Here is a 23,590-nt window from a genome sequence, read left to right on the forward strand (position 1 = left end):
ATCTCAGGGTAGATTGAAGGATAAAGACATTTCCTTTTGGACTCCTAAAATGTATAAGCTTCTGCCCTAATTCAGGTGGATATTTGGGCAACATTTCCCTGTGTACTGTTTAAACCACAAGTTTTCAAATAACAGCAGGAGTCTAAACCAGAGGCGTCCTACGCTGTTACTTGTTAAGAGTAGGAGAGAAAACAATTGCCACACTTTCAAAATTTCAAGTTGCCCCATCTGTTGGGGTTAAAATGAAGTAGCAGAACCAGTTGAAACATTCTGATTTGGGGAAAAGAGAACCTCCTGTACAGGCTGAAACTCCTGAAGTTTGATTGCTTACCCACCAGAAAAAAAAGGGGTAAAAAAAGAAGTTTGCATTAAAAATAAATGTGGAGGATGTTATTAATAAACAGAATACATAATCTCTAATGCTTAATTTGCTAATGTGGAGTTTTAGTGTTTAGGGTCATAAAAATAATCTCAAAATAAAAGCTAAACTTTTGTATTAATTAGTGATGGATTTGAAAATTTAAGTACCTTGAGAAATGATAATTTTTCAGCAATGTATGCAAATTTTATACTGTGGTTGCATATTCTAAGTACACACTGTATTTTCTTTCCTAAAGGAAAAGGGGAAAAATATATGTATCTTAAAAGTAATCTTTGCACATGAAAAGGGGTGTTAAATTCTCCTGTTGTCCCAGTAGCAATTTCAATTTTATAATTAAAAACTAACAAATTAAGAAAACTAATTTGCTATACAAGTGTATCTCTCAAATATTAATATGCTATTTTCAGAAATACTAGAGTATTTTAGGTATTTTTCCTTCTATACTGAGTATCTTCATGGGATTTTAAACACAGTATAAGAGCTTTATTTGCACTTGTTGCTTGAAACCCAATTCTTTCATAGCCTGAACAGTATGAACTGTTCATACACTGACATGCATTATGAGAAAATGTAATTTGTCTTACTTTAAAGCTACTTTTTCTAGGGACTACAAGTATTAAGAGCAAACTTGTGTTAAGTGGTGAATTTTTCTCTTCATAATCTGAAATTCAGTAAATTCAGGGTGGGGATGGAAAGGCCATGAGTGAACAGTACTTCAGACATAACTCAGAAGTAAATCCCATCGAGTTAGGAATGGTTGAAATGTTCTCACAGTTATCTGGGATTTCAGCAGTGTGAAGGCCAAGGAAAAGACTGGTTTAAGCATGTCAGCTGCCTACTAAGTACTTGTTTAATAATGCTGATGTTAAAATATGTATTTTGACATTTTGAATAAGAATTTTAACTTGAGTAAAATCTGCTTCCAGCCTGTGAATGTGGTTGTCAAGTCTGAGGCAAAGTTTAAACTGCTCATACATAATGAGGTCATGTTAAGGAAAAAGCCATAAACAGAAATAAAATATGTAATTTTTTAAAAAAAGAAATTTAACTATGTCATGCAAAATTATTTGATAAAGTTTTACTGCAGGAAAGCCTATTTTAAATATATATGTTTCAAATCAGAACATACTGGAAAAGCCAATTCTATTACAAGGGATATAATTTTTATATTAAAATGTACCCTCTTTTTCTTCATACTGCTAGAACTCACTTCATTGAAAAATGGACAATATGTGTAATTGCTGATTTTTTTTGACCCTCTACAAAATAATCTGCTGAAGAGGGGAGACACTTGGTCCCATGTTTGAAAGTGTAGAGGAGCAGAGTTGGGGAGGATCTAGAATATTTCCAAAAGTCTTCTGCCATGCCCTGTGTGTTCTAATGAAGGAAAAGCACAGTTCATTGCTTGGGATTGATTCTGATGTGTTGTGCTTTGCTGTCTGCATATCCACGTCTCATCGTGCTTTCAGGTAGCATAAACACATTTTTCTCCAGCTGCCTCCAGTGTGGGCAGGGGAAGGGACACACTCAGGCTCAGGTTTGAAGCAGTTGGTGGGGATTTGGTTAATTTTTTTCCTCTCCTGGTTAAGACACACTTGTTTCTCCTTTTGCTAGATTCAGAGGGAGAGCAGATGCATGGCAGGGATCTTCTGCTTCCTACTTATTTCTCACTGTAGCACATGGCTGCTCTTTGTTCCTCCTGGCTGCAAAAAATAATTCTCCCTGCTACAATCAACCTACAACTCCCTGCTTATAATAACTTGATTGGGGATGTGCTTAGTACAAACCTAATTATAGAAAACCAAACACAGGACTGAGTAAAGACTTTGAGGGATGTCCAAAAAGAAAAGATCTCATTTGTTACATAGATTAATCCACTCTCCCATTGTTGTTTTGTATTTGCTTACTGTTCAATTCCAGTTATGCTGTGTTTTCAGTTACTTTTCTTGTAGTTCCTTTCTCTTGCTGTTTAGAATGTTACTCTATAGGCAATGGTTATTAAATCAATAGCTTGAAAAAGTATTATGCAATTCATCTTTTTTTTTCTCTATGCAATAGGCAGGAGCCTTCTCCCACCAAAATATTTACACCAGAAAATTCCTCCTTAAGGAAGCACTCCAAAACTCTAAAAATTATGTGCCATAATTCTATTCTTTACTTCTGTTGAGAAAATATTTGGCTTTTTCATGCTCTTTTGGGGGTTTGGAATGAGCATCTTTTGAGTACTAACTTTTGATCTGGAACAAAATCTGTAAAGGTCTCTGCTTCATCTATATAGATGCTACAAATTATTTCTGTGTCCAGTAAAACTGAGACTTTTTTAAAATAAAAACCACTGTATTTCTCTGGGAAAAGTACTATTGATTTGTAAAGATATGGTGAAACTTTATTCTATGTATGTTTCCTTGTTATCCTTCTGGTTTTGCCTCTAGAAATGTATCTGTCTTTTATTGGCCTATTTGATCATATGATTTTGTTAGCAGATTTTATTCACCTTATCAAAAGGGATGAGGGTATACATATTCATCACCTTATGGTTATGCATTTTTTAAGGATAAAAGTTTTGTTTGCGAACCTGCTGGCACATTTTTGCAATGGCATAGATGCAGTGCTGAGCAGAAAAGGAGACATGAAATGAAAATAGAATGAAGGAAGAATAGGTGGCAAGTAGGAAAGTGTTCAGATAGAGTGGAAAAAGGAGGGAATGAATGAGATTAAAAATATGAAAGGAAAGAAAATTCTAACTGTTTGCAAAATTACCATACCACCAATCCTTCCTTCTTATTAGGTGCTCAGAGGCAGGAGCAAACAGTCCCTTAAGAATCTCATTTGAGCAGCCTGGATGATGTGGGATGTTCTGTTGATGTTTAAGTGAGGATGCACCAAGTTCTCTGAAAGCTCAACAGTAATTATAGCCTAATTTACCATTATGTGGCCTCTTCTGCTTTTGAAATCTCAAGCTCTATACCCTAGCTTCTCTTCTGAATTCCTGCCATGTCTGTCTTTGGAAAGAGATTCAGTTGACACAAGGAATATATGAGAGAACATCAGAAATCTCTGTGAATAATGATATGGAAATCAGAGTCCCATAGTCCCAAGTCTACTCTGAAGTCTACTTAGTAAAGCAGAATTGAAAAGGATTTGGATATTCATCTGAAAACCCCACAATGAACATCCACTAATAAGTATCAGACATGTTACTTTGATACAAACAGGTATGCACAGCTCTGCCAGCTTTTTTTCTGTTGAAGTATGCCAAAAAGTCCATGATTAACTGTACATCTAAAACTTGCAGCTAAAAATATTTTTTGTTATATATCCTAAATGTCTTAAAATATTAGGAAGTCTCAAAAGAAAGGAAAAAAAGAAAATTTTTGTCAGTTTAAATGACAAATCTAGCAGCTTTTGTTAAAAAGAAAGAAAAACCTCAAATGGAGGTGGGCGTTTAAACATACACAAACCCCAACTACCCCTACTAGAAATCTAGAAATTTGAAAATTTTTATTATCTTTCTATTCTTTTTTTTTTTTAATTGGAAATATCCTTCATTTTCTAAAGTTTATAAATTCACTTCATGTGTTACTGTAAAAATTTTAGTCTTATACTCAAGGTACAAAGAAAACTGAAGTAATATCTAATGTCCATTGTCTATAGTGAGAGTCTATAATATTGCCTTCAAGGTGCCTCTCTAGTGATCATATTCTCTTTGATCAAGTAGGAGGTCTGTGCTGTCTGCCTCTCCATTTATTCTTCTGCATTTTCAGCCTTTTAAGTCTCAAAGGTAGCCGTGACTTTCAAAAACATATGTATGGGGAAAAAATTCTCTGTGGAGTGAATGTACCATTCCCTCACTCTTGTATCTGAATTCAAACTGTCTGATCTCAGCCTTTAAGAAGTTTTATAAGCATAATTTGAAGTATTAATCTAGCTAAAAAGCTGAGGAGTGATTGCCAAAGATTGGGAATTTGTTCTGGACTTCAGGCATGAAATTTAAATGCCTCCATAGCAGTGCTGTGATGTCAATATTGGGTAAAGGAGTTTATGTCAAATTTAGCATTGAGTAGCCACAATAATTTAACTTGAACAAACAAGCCAATTTGCCTACTCTGACCTCTGAATCTAGGAATTTTACACTGTGTTTATGTTCTTGTAGAACTTTTCATAGATCTTTCTAAGCATGAAACCGCTGCACATCAGCTTTTCAATCAATCCTTATTTTTGTACCTTAATCTAGTTTTTGCCATTTCATGTCAGCGACTTTACGTAAACATTTAAATTGGCCATTTTCTATTCTGTCTGATTTGATTACACTACATTTAGCTTGCAGGTAAATAGATAAATAACTCCAGTTTCTACATGGGCCATGATGGCCAAATCATATTCTAGATGCTCAGTGTCAGTTTTTATTTTTACTTCCACTGTCAGTTTTTATTAAGGTAAATATCATCATTTCCATACATCTGGATGGCATGTGGAGAGTTTGCATTTCACCAACTACCCCAACTAAGTCAGGCAATTTACATGTCAATAAAAAAATAGTTGCTTATTTCTAGTTTTATCATTGGTTGTAATTTATACTGAGAACTGAAATGTTAACACATGTAGCTGAGTTTATTTTAATAGTATAATTAGAGTAATGAACCTCATGGAAATACAGTGGTGCAAATGCTAATATAATCTCAGCTGCTTACATTCCCAATTAAGTATTTAAAATAAATACAAAGATTGAGCTCTGTGCTTTGGCAGTTTCCCTTCTGATTCTGTGTCAGCTCATGTTAGTATAAAACAGCACAGGTAGAAATTTTTTATTTATTATTGTTTCAACAGGATTGTAGACTTGCAGAGTGTTTTGCAAAGGTTCACATGATACTTAATCTCATTCTTGAAAAGGTTGGAATTGAAAAGTTTTGTAATGGAAGAATTTGTATTCAAAACTGTGTTGACTTACTTTAACTGGACAAAATTAAGTAAATTCAAATGTACCCATCCATTGGTACGCTACATGGTTTTGTTTAAAAAAAATGTATATGCTGACTTTGGTACTCTATACTGGATGAGTTTAGATGCTTTCAAAATTTGTGTCTTCCTAATGTAAGGAACATAATATTGAAGCTGTAGTATAACTCCACTTTGCAGGATTAATGATGGTGGCATATGGCAGGGAAAAATTCAATTTATTTTTAGGTTACTGCATATTTGCAATATCAGGTCTACTCTGTTTATCTCCAGTTGCTGCAACAACAAACATGAATTCCCAGAAAGTCTTTTTTAGAGTCACATTCTTGCATTTAACCATAATATGCTGAAGAAATACTGTAGGAAGTTGGAAGGCTTTTGTTAATTTTTGAAGAACATACATTTTCCATAGATCTAGTTTTCTCTGCCATGCAAACCCTCATTTGGGAAATTGTTTCTGGAATTGTGTCGAGAGTGATCTTTTGTGCCATGTGTTTATGTAAAAAATTAAATAAATGAAAAGGCACTATGAGAGGCCTGGTTTTAGTTTTGACTCAGTCTGTTCATCCGGCCTTGAATTTGCTCCCAGTGACTTTAGCTTTATATGCCTGGTTAACCTAGCTCTAACTTTTGTTAAAATGCAAAATCCTCACGAGCACCATATGCCATGTTAGAGATGAGCAGTCTTTCATTAGCAGAACTTGTAGCCTTTGTTTAATGAGATTATTTACAATTTTGACTGGTAGTTTATTTATCTGTTACATTATTCTACTATTGGTTAGGATTAGTAATATTTTTACAGATTTGAAAGCCTAAGTGGAATAAATTTATGAAGTGTCAAACCATGCATAAAGGTGCATCTTGCATTAATAATTTGATAAAAATTCAGAATGTGAGACAGTAGAAAGCAGCATATAAAAAAAATGCTATGTCAAAACTATTGATAGAGCAATTATTTTGTAATCCTAAGTACATTGAGACATTGGGATGAAATAACCACATTATTTTGTGTAGTGTATTGTCATTAAATTAACCTAGATTGTTGTACTTTGTGTAGATATTGTTTGGTATTTTTTGTAGTTAACCATATAAACCAAACACTTGTTGTTGTTTCTTTGTATGCTCTTGTGCCAGCATTGCATGCACGTGCAAATTCTTTGGGCATTTGGGAATTGTCTTTGGGCATTGCAGAGGAGTGCACCTGCATCAAAGAGCTGTTGGGCATCAAGTGAAAGAAAAGGAAGAGTAGATACAACTCCTTTCTTTCCTGCTCAAGTATTTTGTTGGTTTTCTCTTAAATGTAGCATTCCCTATTTTATAATTTCCTTTGCCTATCTCTTCCCCATTTACAGTTACAGTAGCTTCACTTTGTGGCTCAAAGACAATCTCCCCAAAAGAAATTCATCAGCTCACAAAGTGAAGAAGTCACAAACTTGTTTTCTAACACATCAGTTTTCTATGTGTTAAAAGTATAATTCTGATAAAAATAGCATAGCAAAGCCATACAAGTAGTTTTCCTTTTTACTGTTAATATAACTGTTTGATTCTTCATGTAATTATCAAACCATCCATAATTTCTTTAGAATTATTTATCAGTTTTAAAAATCTGAGACTGCTTTCAGCACATTTTTTTTAGTGAACAGAAGGAAAAAAGGGATTGAATCAATATTTTAAAGTTTGTTTTGTTTTACTTCCTGTGACTACTTAATGTAATAATGAATAATTGCAGTACAACATGGTCATTAGGTTAGTGTGCCACTGTTGTGGACTTGTAGAGTTTTTTGTCATGCAAATGTCTGACTCAAGCTTCATTTGATGATTTGTGTTGTCAGAATTTGTTGTTTTTCTCTTCATGGTCTGTTTAGATTTATAGATCCTTTCAACATCATATCTTAATGTCTCTAGGTGATTCCAAAATGGAAATACTACTAGGATCATTTCTCCTACTTCTTCACCTACTTTGTGGGAGAAAATGTATGACTATTCTGTAAAAAAAAGTGTGTTATTTGCTTATGATGATGATAAATTGGTAAATGAAGAATCTAAAGTGGAAGAAATAAGTTAATTTTGCTTTTTTGACCTGTTTGTTGAAGTGCTCAAGTGAGTACATAACTTTTGAGCACTTGAGGAGTCCTTTTAAGCACTATTGACTGCTCATGTACTCTGAGGTATTACGTGTGAATGGAAGTGCTGTGATCACTGAAAGGGTTTTGCTTAAAAGTCATCTGTGCTCTTCCAATTCCTGCTGATTTGGACCAAGTATTTTTCTCACCATGCCTTGAAATGAATTCTGAAAAAAGTAATTCTGTTGACTCTGCTGATGTGACTTTGACCCACTGATACATCCTGTGGGATTTCGCTGTCAAGCTGATCTTCTTTTAAAAAAGAAATCAAATGCAGTGTCGATGCAAGAATAATCCTGAAGATTGAATTATCGTTCAGGTATAGAAGCATCACTGACTTTGCATACTATCCTGCCAGTACCTCAGAAGTCCTTTCTTCAAGATCCTTTTTCATGATTTCAGGTTGAATATTTGTCTACCTTTTCTCTCTAAATATGTCCTTAAGATGATGCTGTGGGTAAGATATAGAGAGGACTAACTCATTGGACAGAAGCTATCAAATCCAAAATTTTATCAGTCAGTTAATTTAAGATAAGATTCTGAATTTAGAAAGAGCATTTAAATTTTTATTTTAATCTTTTTTGATTTATTAAAAAATGTTAAGAATGAAAAAGAAAATTGTTTGGACCTCATGAAATTATTGAGTTCTCTATCCATGCCTCATTACAGGCTGCTTATTACATGAGATGACCCCATGTTTCACTTGACAGAAGGAGTAGTGAAGGCTGTGGCATTCTCTTAGAATTCAAAAATTCAAAATTTAAGTTAAACCTATTCAGCTTTAGTTAACTCACAGAAAAGATATATTTTCTCAGATGTGTGGTGGTTCTTGGAGTTTTTACTACACAGAAATTGTCCTTTTTCAAGAATGAATGTGCTGTCATCCCACAGCCTGTTCAGTCTTACTTTAGATGTGTTTGATACACCTAGACTTTTTGTTTTATGGAAAAGGGATAATAAATCAGTTAATTCTTGAAGTTATTTGAAGCTGTGCTGTCCTACTTCAAGGTAAAGATGGTTTAAAATACAGTTTCTGTAGTGATCATAATAAAGTACTAAATCAATAGGATTTTCTATGTTGCAAATTATTCAGATAATAATAATTTGTAATCTTACTGTTCCAGAACGCTGGGGCTGCTGGTGAAGCGATTGGAGAAGGGTGGAAAAGCTGAGCAGGAAAACCTTTTCCGTGAGAACGATTGTATTGTGAGGATTAATGACGGAGACCTGCGGAACAGGAGATTCGAGCAGTAAGTGTTCTTACCACACATTACATTGCATTATTTGATTTTTAGCACCTTGGAACAATTTGAGGAAGGTAAGAAAGAAACCTCTAAGCTTGTCTTTCTAATAAAGAAAATATACATTTAGGGGCATTAGTGGCTTTTATATAGCCAGACAAAAAAACCCCCAGGATTATTATTGTGGTTAGAGTATATGCAATTCTCATTTGATTGTTTTTATACATGATGGATTTTTTTCTTCTTATATTGGTTATCTGTTTTTCTTGAAATTCCCATATGACATTTACTCTTATATTTCCAATGCACCATTTTAAATGCATCAATATAAATGGACAACATAAGGACTTTATTTTTAACATTTTAAAAATATGAGGTTTCTTGATTGTGTGAGAACTAAAGGTGCTGTATACGTAGAAACTTCCCGGAGAAGTTTGAGAGATAAATATTTGGTTTGTGGTTGTCTGGACTTGGGAGAATCTCAAAATAAATCAGAAAGACTTTTAAGAGGGGATTGTAGTTCACACTCAGGTAAGAGAAAGATTGAAAAGAGGTATGCAGGTAATGAGTAATTTCATGGATGATCATATTGTTCTGAAATTCATAACACTCTGAGGGCCAAATATTGTTTGTTCTGATCATCTTATACTTAATATATATTTGAAATGTGGCTTTAATTTCTTTGACTCTAACCTGAGTTGAAACATCACCCTGCACCATATGGTTGAAAGCAGCTTGTCTCTGGTTGTTCTAAGGTTCTGAATCACAGTTTGTTAAGACTGTGAAGAGACCTTGTTGTCTTTGTGTACTTTGGATTCTGACCTTGAAGCCCAATGTCTGTCTGTACAGGATTGAGCATTTTTTTTCCCATTTCTTAATGTTGTATTCTGATATACTACCAGCTGAAAAAAAATGAATTGTAAGCTAGACTGGTTGCAAGACTCTATATAATCAGAAAATTGTGGAATACATAGTCTTTTATAATTAGTCATTTTCATTCTAATAATTCTGTTGTCACTGTGGTAACAGTTATCGCAATTATTGCAATTATCAAGGTTCAAAACAAAAGGACACTGCAGTCCTGCTATAGAACTGTCTGCATTTCACGGCTGTGGTTAATATTTTTGCTTTTCTGAATCCAGTATTTGCTACATTAGTCATGAAGCATATTTAACCATAGTGTTGCCCTGAAGCAGTAAACCTTAGCGAAAAGCAGACCAAATAGGCGAGCGAACAGATTCAAGTTTTATGGTTTATGCTTGAGTGCAATGTGTCTGTCAGCTCGTGTTGCCTAATTAACATCAGTAATTATGCTTATAATATCTCGTAGTCTGCCAGTCCTAATTTGCTGATTTTCTGTTCACTTGAAAACCTAGAGCCCAGCATATGTTCCGCCAAGCCATGCGGACGCCGTTCATTTGGTTCCACGTGGTGCCCGCGGCCAACAAGGAGCAGTACGAGCAGCTGTCCCAGAGCGAGAGCGGGTTCTACTCCAGCCGCTTCAGCCCCGACTCCCAGTATGCTGAGGGGAAAAGCATGAACAATTCTGGACTTCACACCTTACAGAGAATGTCCAGAGTGGGGAACCACTCTGACCAGACAGACTCCTACTCACAGCTACCTCATAGTGTCAACTCATCAGGGAAACCGCCCTCCGGCCTGGTACCGTCACCTCAGAAAGTTCTCACCTCCACTGCCAACAGTGGCTATAACACCAAAAAGATAGGGAAGAGGCTCAGTATACAGCTAAGGAAAGGTAAGGCACCAGCATGCTCCTCGTGCAGCAGGAGATGTGTGTGTACGGTGTGTGCGTGTGCCCAGTGCTGCTATCCTAGGCAGGAGGGCTGGCAGGAGCATGAGGAGTGCAATGTGTTGGGGGAGATGAAACAGGAAAGCCTTATCAATATGATTGTCTGGCAAAAGATTATGAGAATATAGAAACTATAAGTAAGATTGAAATGAAAGCAAGCTTTGAGATACCTTAGTTACTGAACAACTAGAAAACAATGGTGTGGCCAGACTGAAGGTAATCCCCTTCTGATGAAACAAGACTCTCTGCTTGCACACAGGTCCAAGTGTCAAAGCAGACCCTACTAGCTTAGCATAAGGGGTCCAAAGAGTAGTTTTTAGGGTTTAAAATGTAACACAGTATGGTAATGTAATGATTCTTATAGGCTGTGTATGTAAATGCTATAGGATTTGTATATTGTACTAGATTGGTTAGTGAGAATTACAATATTCAAGACAGAAGAAGATTTATTGTATTGTAACAGGAACCTCACTCTCTGACACTTTTACGCCCTTATGCTCTTACCTTTTTTACTCCCTTACGCTCTTACCCTCTCACCAGCTCATGCTCTCACCCCCTCTCTTCTCTGGGGCCCGCTCTGAGCTGTGGCTGGCAGCTCCCAGCAGGGCCCTGCACCCAGGCCCTCTGCAATAAACCCCAAGTTCCCCAACCTGGCTGCAGAGATCCCTCGTCTCCCTCTGTCCGACTGTCCTACCCCCCAATGCTCTGACACAATGGGTTGATTTTTGCAACCAAGGCACTAAGTTGTCCCTGAGAGCAGGCCCAGGAGACCCACCCTGCATTCAGCATGCCTGCAAGAGGCCATTTCGAGAAGTGCTTTAATATTTTTTTCTGTTTCTCGGCTAATAAAGTAGTGCAGTAAATGCCTCAAATTCTGTTGGCCAAGACCTAGCGAGTGGTGAACTGTTTAATGTAAACAACTAAGCAAAAATGTTCTGCACTTCGCAGTTAAGACTTTTCAAATTGAGTTTTGCCTTTAGATTTTAAGAGTGTTTTGGATCCAGTTGGTAAATTGGACATTCTAATTTCCAGCTAAAGCTTTCATTTTTTTCCACTGAGATGTTAAAACCTTTGGTTGAGATGTAATGTGATATTTCCTGTCTTGGCCCTTAGGCTAATATACTTTGAATGGGGGTGAGATACACTTTTTAAAGTAGTGTGTGCTTATCTCAACATCTGTGTTATATGTGCACAGGTAGATGCATTGGTACATCCATGAAATTTTTATGATGTGAGAAAATTTGGTATGTTTTTGTAGTTAACGTGTAGATGCTTTTCAGATAGTTGAAAGTATAATAAAATGACATTTAGATGACAGTATTCTTAGCTCTTGGGAGATGATTTTTAAAAATGATTATACATGCTGTAAGCTTTTTGGTATTCAAATGAGCATGTTTAAGATTAGCTATAATTTGGTCTTTAGCAACAAGAACAGTATTTACATTACACAGCAGAAAGTTTACCCATATGACAGTATTTTCCATGAACTTGGGGTACATTCCCCTTAAGATACTCTTATGTGCTTAATGTTAAGGCTATTTATTAATTAACCTTTTTATTGAGGGACATTGAAAACAATGTATTGAATGGTAGAGATTTTACAGTTTCACATGTATCAGGCTACTTGTCACATTATCATTATGCTTTCCTTTCTATGAACTTCACATGAACCACCAGATTGCTTCTTTCTGGTTGCTGAATTTTAAGCTCTACAAACTTGGATGACATAAGGTTGAGTTGACAGTTTGCTTCTGTTGTTGATGCTCCTTCAAGAATTTCTCTAGGCCATCAGCTCAGATCAGCCTACTTGGAAAAACTTGCTGTTATTGGTTGAGTAAGGAATCAGTTGCTTATAAATATTCTCTGTCACTGCAGTGATTTTTCCCTGGGTTTTTCGTGCCCATGGAAGTCTTTAGAAGTATTACTTGGACAGTACATAAAATAATTCTCAGCCAGAAGTGGAAATAAACATTTCATATTATTTTAAAAGCACTAACAAATATAAATATATAATTTGGGACCACAATATTTTTGCATGAAACAAATATGGCGTTAAAGCTCCTCATAAGATGCAAGAATATAATTTGGCATTTTATGGATTTTTGACTGTGATATGATGTTATGTTTGGTCATCTTGTCCTGGATACTGTTTCAGAAATACTGCCCCCAAGGCTATAATGTAATTTATCTTTGCTGGTGCTAATATCTTAGGTTTGGAGTAAAGAAGTAGCATGCTACCTGTAGATTAAAAGTGATCTCAAAGATACTTTAACATCTAGTTCATAGCAGAGGAGTTTGATGGCTCTTACAAAGTTCTCACTTTAAAAGTAAGAAATTTGAAATATATTTAGAATATATTTCAGAAATTTAAAGGGGATATTTGTTTCTAACAGTTGACTTATTTGAGAATACTACTTATGGTGGAATGGCACCTAACTCAGGCTGTAGATAAAGGCAGAAAGTATGTTTTATTCATGGTAAAAATAAAGAGAATGGGCATAAGGAAAGATACCTTTTAATCATTGCTGTCTTTCATTTGTTAATATCCACTGTAGAAAGAAGCATGCCCTCCCATTTTGACTTACATTTGATCACTGTGAGAACACACATATGGAGCAATGAATGCAGCAATATGCTTGAGGATGCCCCAAGTGTTTTGTTGTAAATATGAGTTCAATAGGGGTGTTGGTTGTTTTGGATGATTATTTCCAAGGAATGATGCTGTAATATAATACAGGATTTATAGAATTTTAACAAATATTCTTTTTTGTAGTTGACAGACAGCAGTTGTTTCACCAGTTAGCATCATTACTTTAAAAACTCATTGTGGGGTGCATTAAGGCATGCAAAGTGTTGTCTTGAAATTCAGTTTTCATTTAACCTGTACATTCTGATAATGGATGTAGTATATGAGAATTGACTCTTTTGTAGTACAGACAGACCTTCTTTATTACAGCTGTATTTTTATATCTTGCATAAGCTTTATGATATAGGGTGACAATCATAGAATAATTCTACAATATGTGCCTTTCTAATTATGATTTCTTAATATTTATTGCTGATTTGGCATTTTAAAATAACCTGAACTTTGATAGGATTTAGCAGTTTAATAAAGTCAGAAGAGAAGGTCAGTCATATGTTTCAGTCAATGTGGAATGTTTGTTGGCTTTTCTAAATGAAAATGGATATCTGTTTATCTTGCCTTAAAGGTCAAGGCTTGAACTTTTAGCATATAGATGTAGAGGTTATTGCTGATATTCTAAGGCCATTAAGGCTGTATAGCAGTCTAGCTTAATAGCTCATACAAATTAAGATAATGCAAGACATGACAGTGAGCCTGTGTTTGTATACATTTTGGTGTAAATTGATACACCAAAGTAAGTAACAATAAATAAAAATAGTTCTTTGCAGCTAATGAATAAAGAAAATAAGACCCCTGATACATCACCCAGAGTGTTAGGGTGAGCCTTGAGCTCATAAGGACCAGGCACTCACAGGGTGCTCCTTCTCTGGCTGCAAGTATTTGAGCCTATGCAACTGAGAGGAATTAAGTCCAACACTTTTAAATAATAAATAACCAATTATATAGCAAATGGCTCTAAGGCTCAGTCTTTGAGCACTTAGTAACTCACAGCATTTAGCCTGATACTCACTAAAGCATTCAAAAGACTGCTTTTCCACTGGACATTGTGCTACTCAGATTTCATATCTGCTGCTTTTGATACTGCTGGACTAAGACAAGCTTGAAGTACTCAGTCTGGAAATTAGCTTAATCTAATTTTTTGCCCTTCAGTATAATGCTTATTGCATCATAGGATTTCTGTCTATAACTACATGTTTGTATAGCTAATTTAAATGTAAAATTCAGGAAGTAAAATGTCATCACTGATCTCACGTTTCTTAAGTTGGTCTTAGTTCCACCAAATATTTTGCTAATTTTTTGTCTTAATTATTCAGTGCATCTGGACTTCAGTCCACATCTCTCCGCTTCCAGGGGGTGACTTAGCCACCAGCCATGGGAGTTGTGATTATCTCTTCTTTTTTGGCCTCTCTCTTGCAAAACAAGAAAAAGAAAGGGAAAGAAATGAGTGACAGAACTGTCGGGAAAGCTGTAGCAGTTATCACACCCATCACAAACAGGACATAGCAGCTGTGTTCTAGAAGATGAGTCCTGAAACAAAGGAAGCCCCTCTGCACAGTGCAGGAGAGAAATGTGGTTAAATTGTAGATGTGAGCAGGACTATGAGACTTTTCAGAGTTCCTTGTGTTCCTGTTTGGCTTGCTGGCCTTGCTGAGGTTAATAATGCTGCATCTTGTATACAGAGCTGACCTGGAACTCTGCAAGTGCCACCAGGGGCCTGGGCATGCAGTGCCATGGCACAGTGACACCCAGCCCTGCTGCACACAAGTTCCTTTCTGCAAGAAGCTGTTAGAGACACAAATAAGTTGGCATAGATAGTTTGGGAGTATGCTAATTTGAAATGGCCTCATATTTGCTCTGGAGTGGAGCACATCTATGGACAGTTACTTGCTTTGCTTGGATTCATACATGAGTGTGTGTAAGACAGGACCCTGAACTTGTCTGTAAGATATCCTGCATCGTGGAGCTGAAGTGTACAGATTTATATGCATTTTTCATTATACTCTCCTGTTTTCCCCACACAGATTCTTGAGCCAGACTTTGAACTGATATTTTAATTTTTTTTTTTTAAATTTCTTTTGAAGTGATATGTTCTCTTGAAATTCCTGTTCAGATGCAGAGTGTTTGTCAGTTTTGAAATGAAGCGTGTAGATGCCTAAATTACTTCAGTGACCTTGAGAAATGAGATTCAAAAGTGAAGCAAATAATTTTGAGCATTATTAGTCACTGAAGAAGCATAAACTGCATCAGTTTCATCTTTCCATTTTTTAAAACCACTTCTGATCACCATTAGCAGGATGTAGCATAAGGGGAAAAGAACATTTCTATTAGGTTGATCAAAGATCTTCTTGAGTGGTCTGAGCTTTACTTGGAGAAAAAAAACCTCCCTTGTTCCAAATCACTCAACTACATAAAAATGGGCATGCAATTAGTCTTGATTGTGTATGTGGCTGCAGAAATTTTGTAGACAGCTGAGCAGTCAGCCTTCTAAGCAGTCATTTGCATGTACAGTGAGCCTGACTACATGTGCACAAATTCTGAAAATATGGGGCTTAAACTAGGAGCAGTAAAATGATCTTGGTTAGTTTAGTGATGCCCCTTACAGTAAGAACATATTTGCTGTTCAAGTCTTACATTTGAGATTCAGTCCTTCAAAAAAAACCCCAAAACCTGGTTTCCAATGTGGAACACTAGGGTAATTAGTTCAGCAGTCATCCATCTGTATCTGGATCTTCAGAAAGAGTCTCCTGTGAACAAAACAGGAGGTTGAAGTGCTTGGGAGGACAGTGTCTGCTCTGACTATTAACAGAGAACATTTGGCCCATCTGCTTAGTTTTATTACAGCATTATCTCTCTCCTTATTCTCCATCCCAGTATAATCTACTACTTTCATTAACTGACGATGCTTTATTTTGTAATTTTTGTGATTTTGTGTAACACGTTTTTTCTATCTGCAACCAACCTTGCTTATTGTTTCAGGAAAGGGAGAGCGTGTGCCTTGTCTTGCATGAGGAATTTCCACTTTCTGCTAACAGTCCTTTAGTCTGAGGACTGTTGACCCACATGAGTTGTCCTTGTTAAGATTGCTCTGAAATGTTATTTACCTTTCTTGAATAAGTACTAAAAAAATGTGGTGCCCAACTGTCAGTTTTTAGATGTTTTCTATTGTTTTAGGAGTGAAGTTTTCTGCATTTCTTGTTGCTTGTTTGTAGTTGTTTTTCAAATTTAGAGAGATCTGTATTGAACTCCCTGAGAACTCATATGCATTTTCTTAAATTAGACTTGAAGGAAGAGCATGATTTACTTTTAGCACTGCTTACAGTGCTGCAAGGCAAGGCAGCTGCAAGAGAAGTATCACAAGATGTTGACAGTGTAGGTCCTTCAGATATTCTTTACTGGTCTCTGGACCAGTGTTGTTTTGAGAGGATGAAAATACTGCAGAGGTGATCCTGGCTTTTTGTTTTGTATCCTGTCTGTATTTCTACCCGAGAGCAAATTCTTCTGCTGAGAATTCAGACCTGTAGTTGGTGCTGAGTGAGGAACCCACAACTTTTTGCAAAGAATAGCCTTAGAAAGACAGGAATGTTATGTCAGACATTCTTTCCACAATCAAGGTAATCCCAGCACTAGTGAGAAATTAAACACTTCTCTGGGAGATGAGTCTAGTCACCAGTAGTAAAATTTTATAAAATTTTTAACATTCTGTCAGTTTATGATCAGACTGCTTCCAAATGAAATTATGATGTTCATTTTGAAATATGTTTAATTAAATTGCAGGAATGGATTTCTTCTCCCCCTTACCTTAAAGCTACTGGAACTGTTTTCTTCTGAAACAGCAACTGACACATCAAATCTGTCACTTTGCTATTTGTACAAAATAGATCTTTTACCATTGTAACTGCCCTTTTTATTCACCTAAAACTACTTTGTCTTCAGCTCAGAGCTGGCTGAGCTTTTGAGGGTAATGAGACTTCAGAAGGTGTGTTCAGCATCATGTTCAAGAAAAAAGGAGAACTCAAACTTGTTGAGAGAGCGTCTGATTTATCGAAGAAGCCTAAGAATTTGAATTACACAAATTAGTGGGTAATTTTTAAATGTTATTATCACTTGGTGTAATTTGATCATTGTCAAATGATCAGAGATGACAGCTATAGAAGGAAGAAAATGTTTCCTACCCTTCTAAAAATTTACCCTTTTTAAAATCTAGAAGAGATTAAGGTGACCATAACTCAAAAAATCTAAACATTGCAAAGTAAATCTCCTAGCTTTGTGTAGGATGACTCCTCTGTTTTCTAAAACATGGAAATTTCTTCTGTTTTCTATTTGTTATGGTTCTACCTGTGTGTGTGTCCAGTCTTTCCTGTATTACTAGAATAAATCAGAAGAGCCTACAATATGTTTGCACAGTTCACTCATTATTATAATGCAGTTCTACTAAGAACTGAAAACATTTTAGCAGCAGGGAGATATTAAGATCTTTTATGTATTTTTATCAACAGGAGAATGGAAGTGAATGGAGTGGAGAGAACTAAATCAGTTAAGTGTGTAAAAAAGAAAAAAAAACTAAAATCAGTTCAGTCACAGAAGTCATATTTAGTTTTGTCCTCGGTTGGATGTCTCCATTTATTTCCCAGTGTTGTGAACATCTAATTTATATATAATAAGCACAGTAGTTTATGCAGCTGAATCATCCAGGGAAGACCAGCTATGGGGCATGAATTGCCAACTGAAGCAGAGAAATGGTACAAGGAAAATTGCACCCAAAAGCTGCCTCATGCAAAGCTGCACAGAGCAGCACAGTAAAGCACAGCTCAGTTGAGGCCCCTTCTTTCTACAGAAACAAGTAATTAGAATTTTCTTCCTCTAATATCTGGGCTCAGTGTGGATTTGTGATGATCTGCAGGATTTGGTAAAGACTTTCTGGAGGTTTGACAGCAGAAAATGTCACAGTCCAAATTTATATCCTGCGTGCATTTGTAGTGTGAAAATTTCAACTTCTGTTTTTTCCATGGGGGTTTGAAGTGCTGTGTGTGAACCAGACATCTGTAATGATGCTGTAATCAGACAATGGGGATTAAGCTTATTAATAATGAAATATTGTCCTGGGAGTGCACTCATGTTCTGATATTACTTTAGAAATTTTAGCAGACAAAACCTGTACTCAAAGAGAAGTATTCAGCACTGATCCTTATAATAAGAAAAAGATAATTTCCGTAAAAAGCTGAGATGTGACTTAAAAAAGACCTTATTCAGATCATCTTCACATATTGCAGGGAATTAAAGAGCTCTATGAATGTTTGAAGCATCATTAAAATTGGGAGGTCTCCTAAGTAAAATATGGATGTTATGAGATCTAGTATTTTTTTATCTCTATGTTACAGCACAGATAAATTTTATATTTGCCTGAAAGTGGATGAAGACTTTCAAATTCAAATGTCAGCTGTCTTGAATGCTGCAGAAGGAAGGGAAGTTGTCTCAAAATAATTAGCCTAGAGAAACTGATCCATATTTCCTGAACAATAAGATCTGCATGCCCTTACTATGTATACAGGAGCACATAGATACGTTCAAGATAAAGATTTTAAAAGCTTGTGTCATGCCCAGTCATGTCAGCTGTGTCAGTTTACTTCTTAGCATGATTTCTGTCTTGATAATAAAATACATTGTAATATATAAATATTGTAGTATATATAATTATATACTACTATATATATTGTAGTATATGCAATATATATTTTATTCTATGTTGTAGTATATAAAATAAAATATAAAATAAATACATTTTAATCAAATGCAATTGTGCCGATCTCAGAAATCTGTATGTTGAGTAATGGTTACTATATTTGACTCCTGCTTTCTTTTCATGTGTGAATATTAATCTGATCTAGGAAAGTAGGTTTAGCAATTAAACATGGGCAAAAGAAATTAATTTGCAGAAATTAAGTAGTATTGTGGTGAGTTGACCTTGGATAAGGTGCTCACCAAACAGCTCTATCACTCACCCTCCTCAGCTGGACAAGGGAAGCAAAACACAGCAAAAGCTGTGTTGAGATAAGACCAGGGAGAGATCACTCACCAATTACTGTCTCAGGTGAAACCAGCTTGACTTGGGGAAATTAATTTAATTTTTGTCAATCAAATCAGAGTAGGGTAATGAGAAATAAAACCAAATCTTAAAACATTCCCCTGACAGCTCCCTTCCTCCTGGATTCATCTTTACTTCATGAGTTCTCTACCTCCTCCTCCCAGCAGTGCACAGGGATGGCAATGGGAACTGCAGTCTGTTCATTGCACCCTGTCTCTGCCACTCCTTTCTCCTCAGAGGGAGGATTCCTCACAGTCTTGTGTTGCTGCAGAGTGGGGTCCTTCCTATGGGAGACAGTCCTTCCAAGGTGAACCTTACCCACAGGCTGCAGGTCTCTAGGAGCTGTTTCAGTGTGGGTCCCTTCCATGGGGTCAGTCCTTCAGGAATGAGGTTGCTCCATTGTCAGTCCCCCATAGGGTCACAGATCCCACCAGCAAACCTGCTCCAGCGTGGGCTCCTCTCCATGGGGCCACAGGTCCCTGCCTGGAGCCTTCTCCAGTGCTTCCCACAGGGAACGGCCTCCTTTGGGCATCTCCCTGCTCTGGTGTGGAGTCCTGCGCAGGTTGCAGGTGGATCTCTGCTCCACCATGGACCTACATGGACTGCAGTGGGACAGCTGCCTCTCCATCATCTTCTCTCATGTGGTCTGCAGGGAAATCTCTGCTCCAGCAGCTGGAGCATCTTTTCACTTTTCTTCTGCACTGACCTTGGGGTCTGCAGAGCTCTCTTGCTCACTCATCTCTCTGGCTGCTGTTGCAGTTTTGTTTTTTTTCAATCTGCAACACATTAACACCTCAAATGGTTCAGTAGTTGTGTGTCTTTAACACAGTTTGTTTTAAGCTTCCCAGAGCTTGTAGCTGGCAACTGTTTCATAAAAGTTTGGTTTCTGTCCCCATGGCATTTTACAAAGGTGCATTCTGTGTTCGCTTTTAGGGACCTACCTGATACTGCTGAGTCCTAACTGCAAGTTGCCTTTGCAGGTCATCTTAAATGTAGGTTTGGCCTGTGTATGCCCAGCAAGGTGCCTTGACAGCCTCTGAGAAGTTTCAAATGCAAGCTGTGGGTGCTGACGCTGTGCTGGGGGCTCTCCACTGGATGGCCAGCTATTTTCATGCTGCACTAAGTGTCCTGAATAGACTTGATGTGTAATGTTGAGTGGGCAGTGGCAGGTTTTTGTAGAGTTTCAGGAGTTGTTGGTAACATTGCATAGATTGTATCTAAGAGAGGATCACAAAGGAGCTTTCTGTGTGGTAGGAGAGGCTCCTGTTTGTCCTCAGCTTGTGAATCCTGGAACTGATTGCATACCTAATTTCTCTGAAATACAGACAAGTCTCATTTGCTGTATTGACTGGACTCCTGCTCTGGATTTCTCCAGGTCATTTTAAGTGCCTCTGTTTTGCTTCAGTCTGTCTTGGCCAAGTGTAGTCAGTCACCTGGATGTAGAGCAGGACCTCAGAAGTGGCAGCCTGGGTTTGCTCCCTTCCTGCAGGACAGACGGTGGTACCCAGCGAGAGCCCACAGAAGAGCTGTTGGCTGAAAACAGCCTGAGGTCCCCAGAACAGGAGAAATGAGGCCACTGAGCTCCAGTCCTGTCACCTGCCAGTGTCCACCGGTGAGCTGACAGAGCCCCATGCCCAGCAGCATTGGCTGACTGTTGCTGTTGAAAGAGCTGAAAAGGAAAAAGGAAGGATCATTGGTGAGATCCAGATTGACAAGGGAGAAGACAGTGATAGGATATCAGATATGCTTTGTTCTGATTCCTTGTCACTCAGCTCATCTGAAATAGAAAGTCAGAAATATGGCAATGACTTGGAAGTCATCAGAATAGCAAGTTGCAGGGAGTGCCTGCTGAGCCACCTGTGCCCAGACTCAGTGCTTCAGCTACAGCTTTCTTGTAGATATTTTGTTTTCTTTTTTTGTCATGAAGCAATTCTTTCATCTTATATGTATTTTCATGGATTGTATCAGTGAGGTATACATACATTCTGCTTGGTGTAATATAAAATGTGCATTTTAACCAGTAATGTATATTCTTTATGCAGGTACAGAAGGCTTGGGATTTAGCATTACTTCAAGAGATGTCCCAATTGGTGGCTCTGCTCCAATTTATGTGAAAAACATCCTTCCAAGAGGTGCAGCTATTCAAGATGGGAGATTAAAAGCTGGAGACCGATTAATTGAGGTGAGGAAATATTACATGTTCCTTGTCTGTGTTTTGCCATGAGCCCACATACTGCATCACTTCCAGAGGCTTATAGTATTTTATGTTACAGGAGATTTATTGCCTCTTTTTCCTTTGTTTGGCTTTATATTCTTAGGTAAGAGATCAAGGTGCTGGGCATTTTCAGTACATAATTGTTTGAAGAGCTTAACCCAGATACACTACAAAAACATAAGTTTACATATCCTTAGGTGAATATAGTTTCATAGTCTTGCATTGCTGTTTAGGAATATATTGAAGCAAAGTGATTGTTACCTAGTGAGTAGAATTAAATCAGCGTGGAGTGACGGACCAGAAATTATTGAAGATGTTGCCAAGGATGGGAGGCAATACCCTGAAAAGGTTTAGTGAATTAACTGAAAGAGACATAAGAGGAGAGGAGTCCTACAGAGAATCCAGGCCACTTCCCTCCTGAAGTAAGGATGTCCTCAAGGGAACTAAATTTCTCTTAGATAGGTGCCCCACAGAGAGCTTTCAGCAAATCTAGCTGGAGTGATACGTTACCACCCACAGCTCTTCATTACTGTCCCTAAGCCAAATGACACCGGAGGTACAGCTGAGTCTGTAACTGCCTCTCAGGGCTCTAACTTCACTTCACTGCAAAATTGGCCAAGTCAGCTTGAATTGTTGCTGGAGGATAGCCCCCTGTAATTACTGTAATTCAAGGTAACCCAGATGACTTGGGCAGAAGGGGGTTGAGACGCATTTAAGGTGACAGCCATGGCATCTCAACTGTGTGAGCTGTGCTCTCTTATGAGGGGAAGGAAAAAGATGGTTTGCTGACTTCTAAGCTTCGTGCTCCCTTGCTTTACACTGTTAGTTGTTTTGCCTTCATTTCCAAAATGTTTCTGAGCAGGCAAGCCTGAGATTAGTTGATCTTTCTCTGGCTTCTCCCTTACTGAAGTTAGCTTGTGCAGTGGGGAATTCTGCACGTATTCCATATCTGCCTGTCCTGAGCAGTGGCATGTGGAGGCCACTGAACAGAGGCAAGAGTAGCAACCCCAAGGTTATACAGAGAAAGAATTGCTTTCTACTTTTGTCACAATTCGTTGTGCTAAATATGTTTGGAAGGTATATATAACATCAAGACAGCTGAAAACAGGACCAGTTTGGGATCATATATTGATTTTGCCAAAAGATATTTATGCAGAGGTTCTTGTAAGAAATGCCAGTAAATGGGATTAGTTGGCTTTAGTGTGTACTGGACTACACCATAGCTGCTGAAATGGAGGGAACTACAAATTTTTGGCTTATTATTTATATTTGTATGGCAAGGATGACCATTTCTATTAAATGAAAGCTGTAATGTCAGCTAATAAGCAGATTGCTCCAGTGAGAGTTTCTTAATACTGTCCCATATGATTCACATGACTTTTTGCTGTGTGTGTCTGCTGGTTTCCCTGTTTTGGAGTCTTACTGATGTCTCCCATTTCCTTTGTTGCAGGTAAATGGAGTTGATTTAACAGGCAAAACTCAAGAGGAAGTTGTGTCCTTGCTGCGAAGTACCAAGATGGGAGGAACTGTTGCCCTTTTGATTTTTCGACAGGAAGAAACTTTCCATCCAAGGGAACTGGTGCGTAAAATAGAGAGCAGCTAAGAGATTTAGATGAGTGTGAGCAAAAGATTTGATCTTGTCTCCTGCTAGTAAACATGCATGGCCAGCACTGAATATAAGAAAAAGGAAAGAAAAGCCATTTTGCTTTATTTAGAGCATTTTACATGCATGTTTTTTTTATTTTCTTCAAGATCTGCTATTGGAATTAAGTATTTGTTGATAATGTATAAGTGAGAGCTTTATTTGGAGTGAAAATGTTTATTATAGGAAAAGCTATTGCATAGACTTTATTTGGATGCATGCAGACAAGTAGATTATTTCATATCTTTCATAAGGACAAATCTGTGTTTGAAAGCCTGCCATTTGTCCTACTACCTGCTCCCTAATATGTTCTCAAACATATAGTATTATGCCAAAATAGGATATGTAAATACCTTTCTATCAAAAAGTGGAAAATATAAATAGTAGTAGCCTTTTTTGAATATAAATGCAATCTCTGTGGAATGGAAACCCTGCAGTTATTAATTTAGCAGGGCAATTCAGAAGATGTTTCTAAGGAATTTACATTAAATAGGA

At 37.2% G+C, this 23,590-nt stretch overlaps 1 protein-coding gene across 16 annotated transcripts in view; it reads left to right on the top strand.

Moving 5' to 3' along the window:
- Positions 1-23,590, top strand: part of PARD3 (par-3 family cell polarity regulator) — a 444,307-nt gene that overhangs the window by 229,340 nt on the left and 191,377 nt on the right. For all 16 annotated transcript variants that reach the window (XM_063148480.1, XM_063148541.1, XM_063148508.1 and 13 more), the window contains 4 exons: positions 8,586-8,711; positions 10,079-10,458; positions 21,281-21,420; positions 22,904-23,032. In XM_063148480.1, the coding sequence (XP_063004550.1) occupies positions 8,586-8,711; positions 10,079-10,458; positions 21,281-21,420; positions 22,904-23,032 (775 nt within the window). The remainder of the gene's footprint in view (positions 1-8,585; positions 8,712-10,078; positions 10,459-21,280; positions 21,421-22,903; positions 23,033-23,590) is intronic.

The sequence above is a fragment of the Melospiza melodia genome, chromosome 1 (assembly GCF_035770615.1).
Source record: "Melospiza melodia melodia isolate bMelMel2 chromosome 1, bMelMel2.pri, whole genome shotgun sequence".
Taxonomy (NCBI): Eukaryota; Metazoa; Chordata; class Aves; order Passeriformes; family Passerellidae; genus Melospiza; species Melospiza melodia.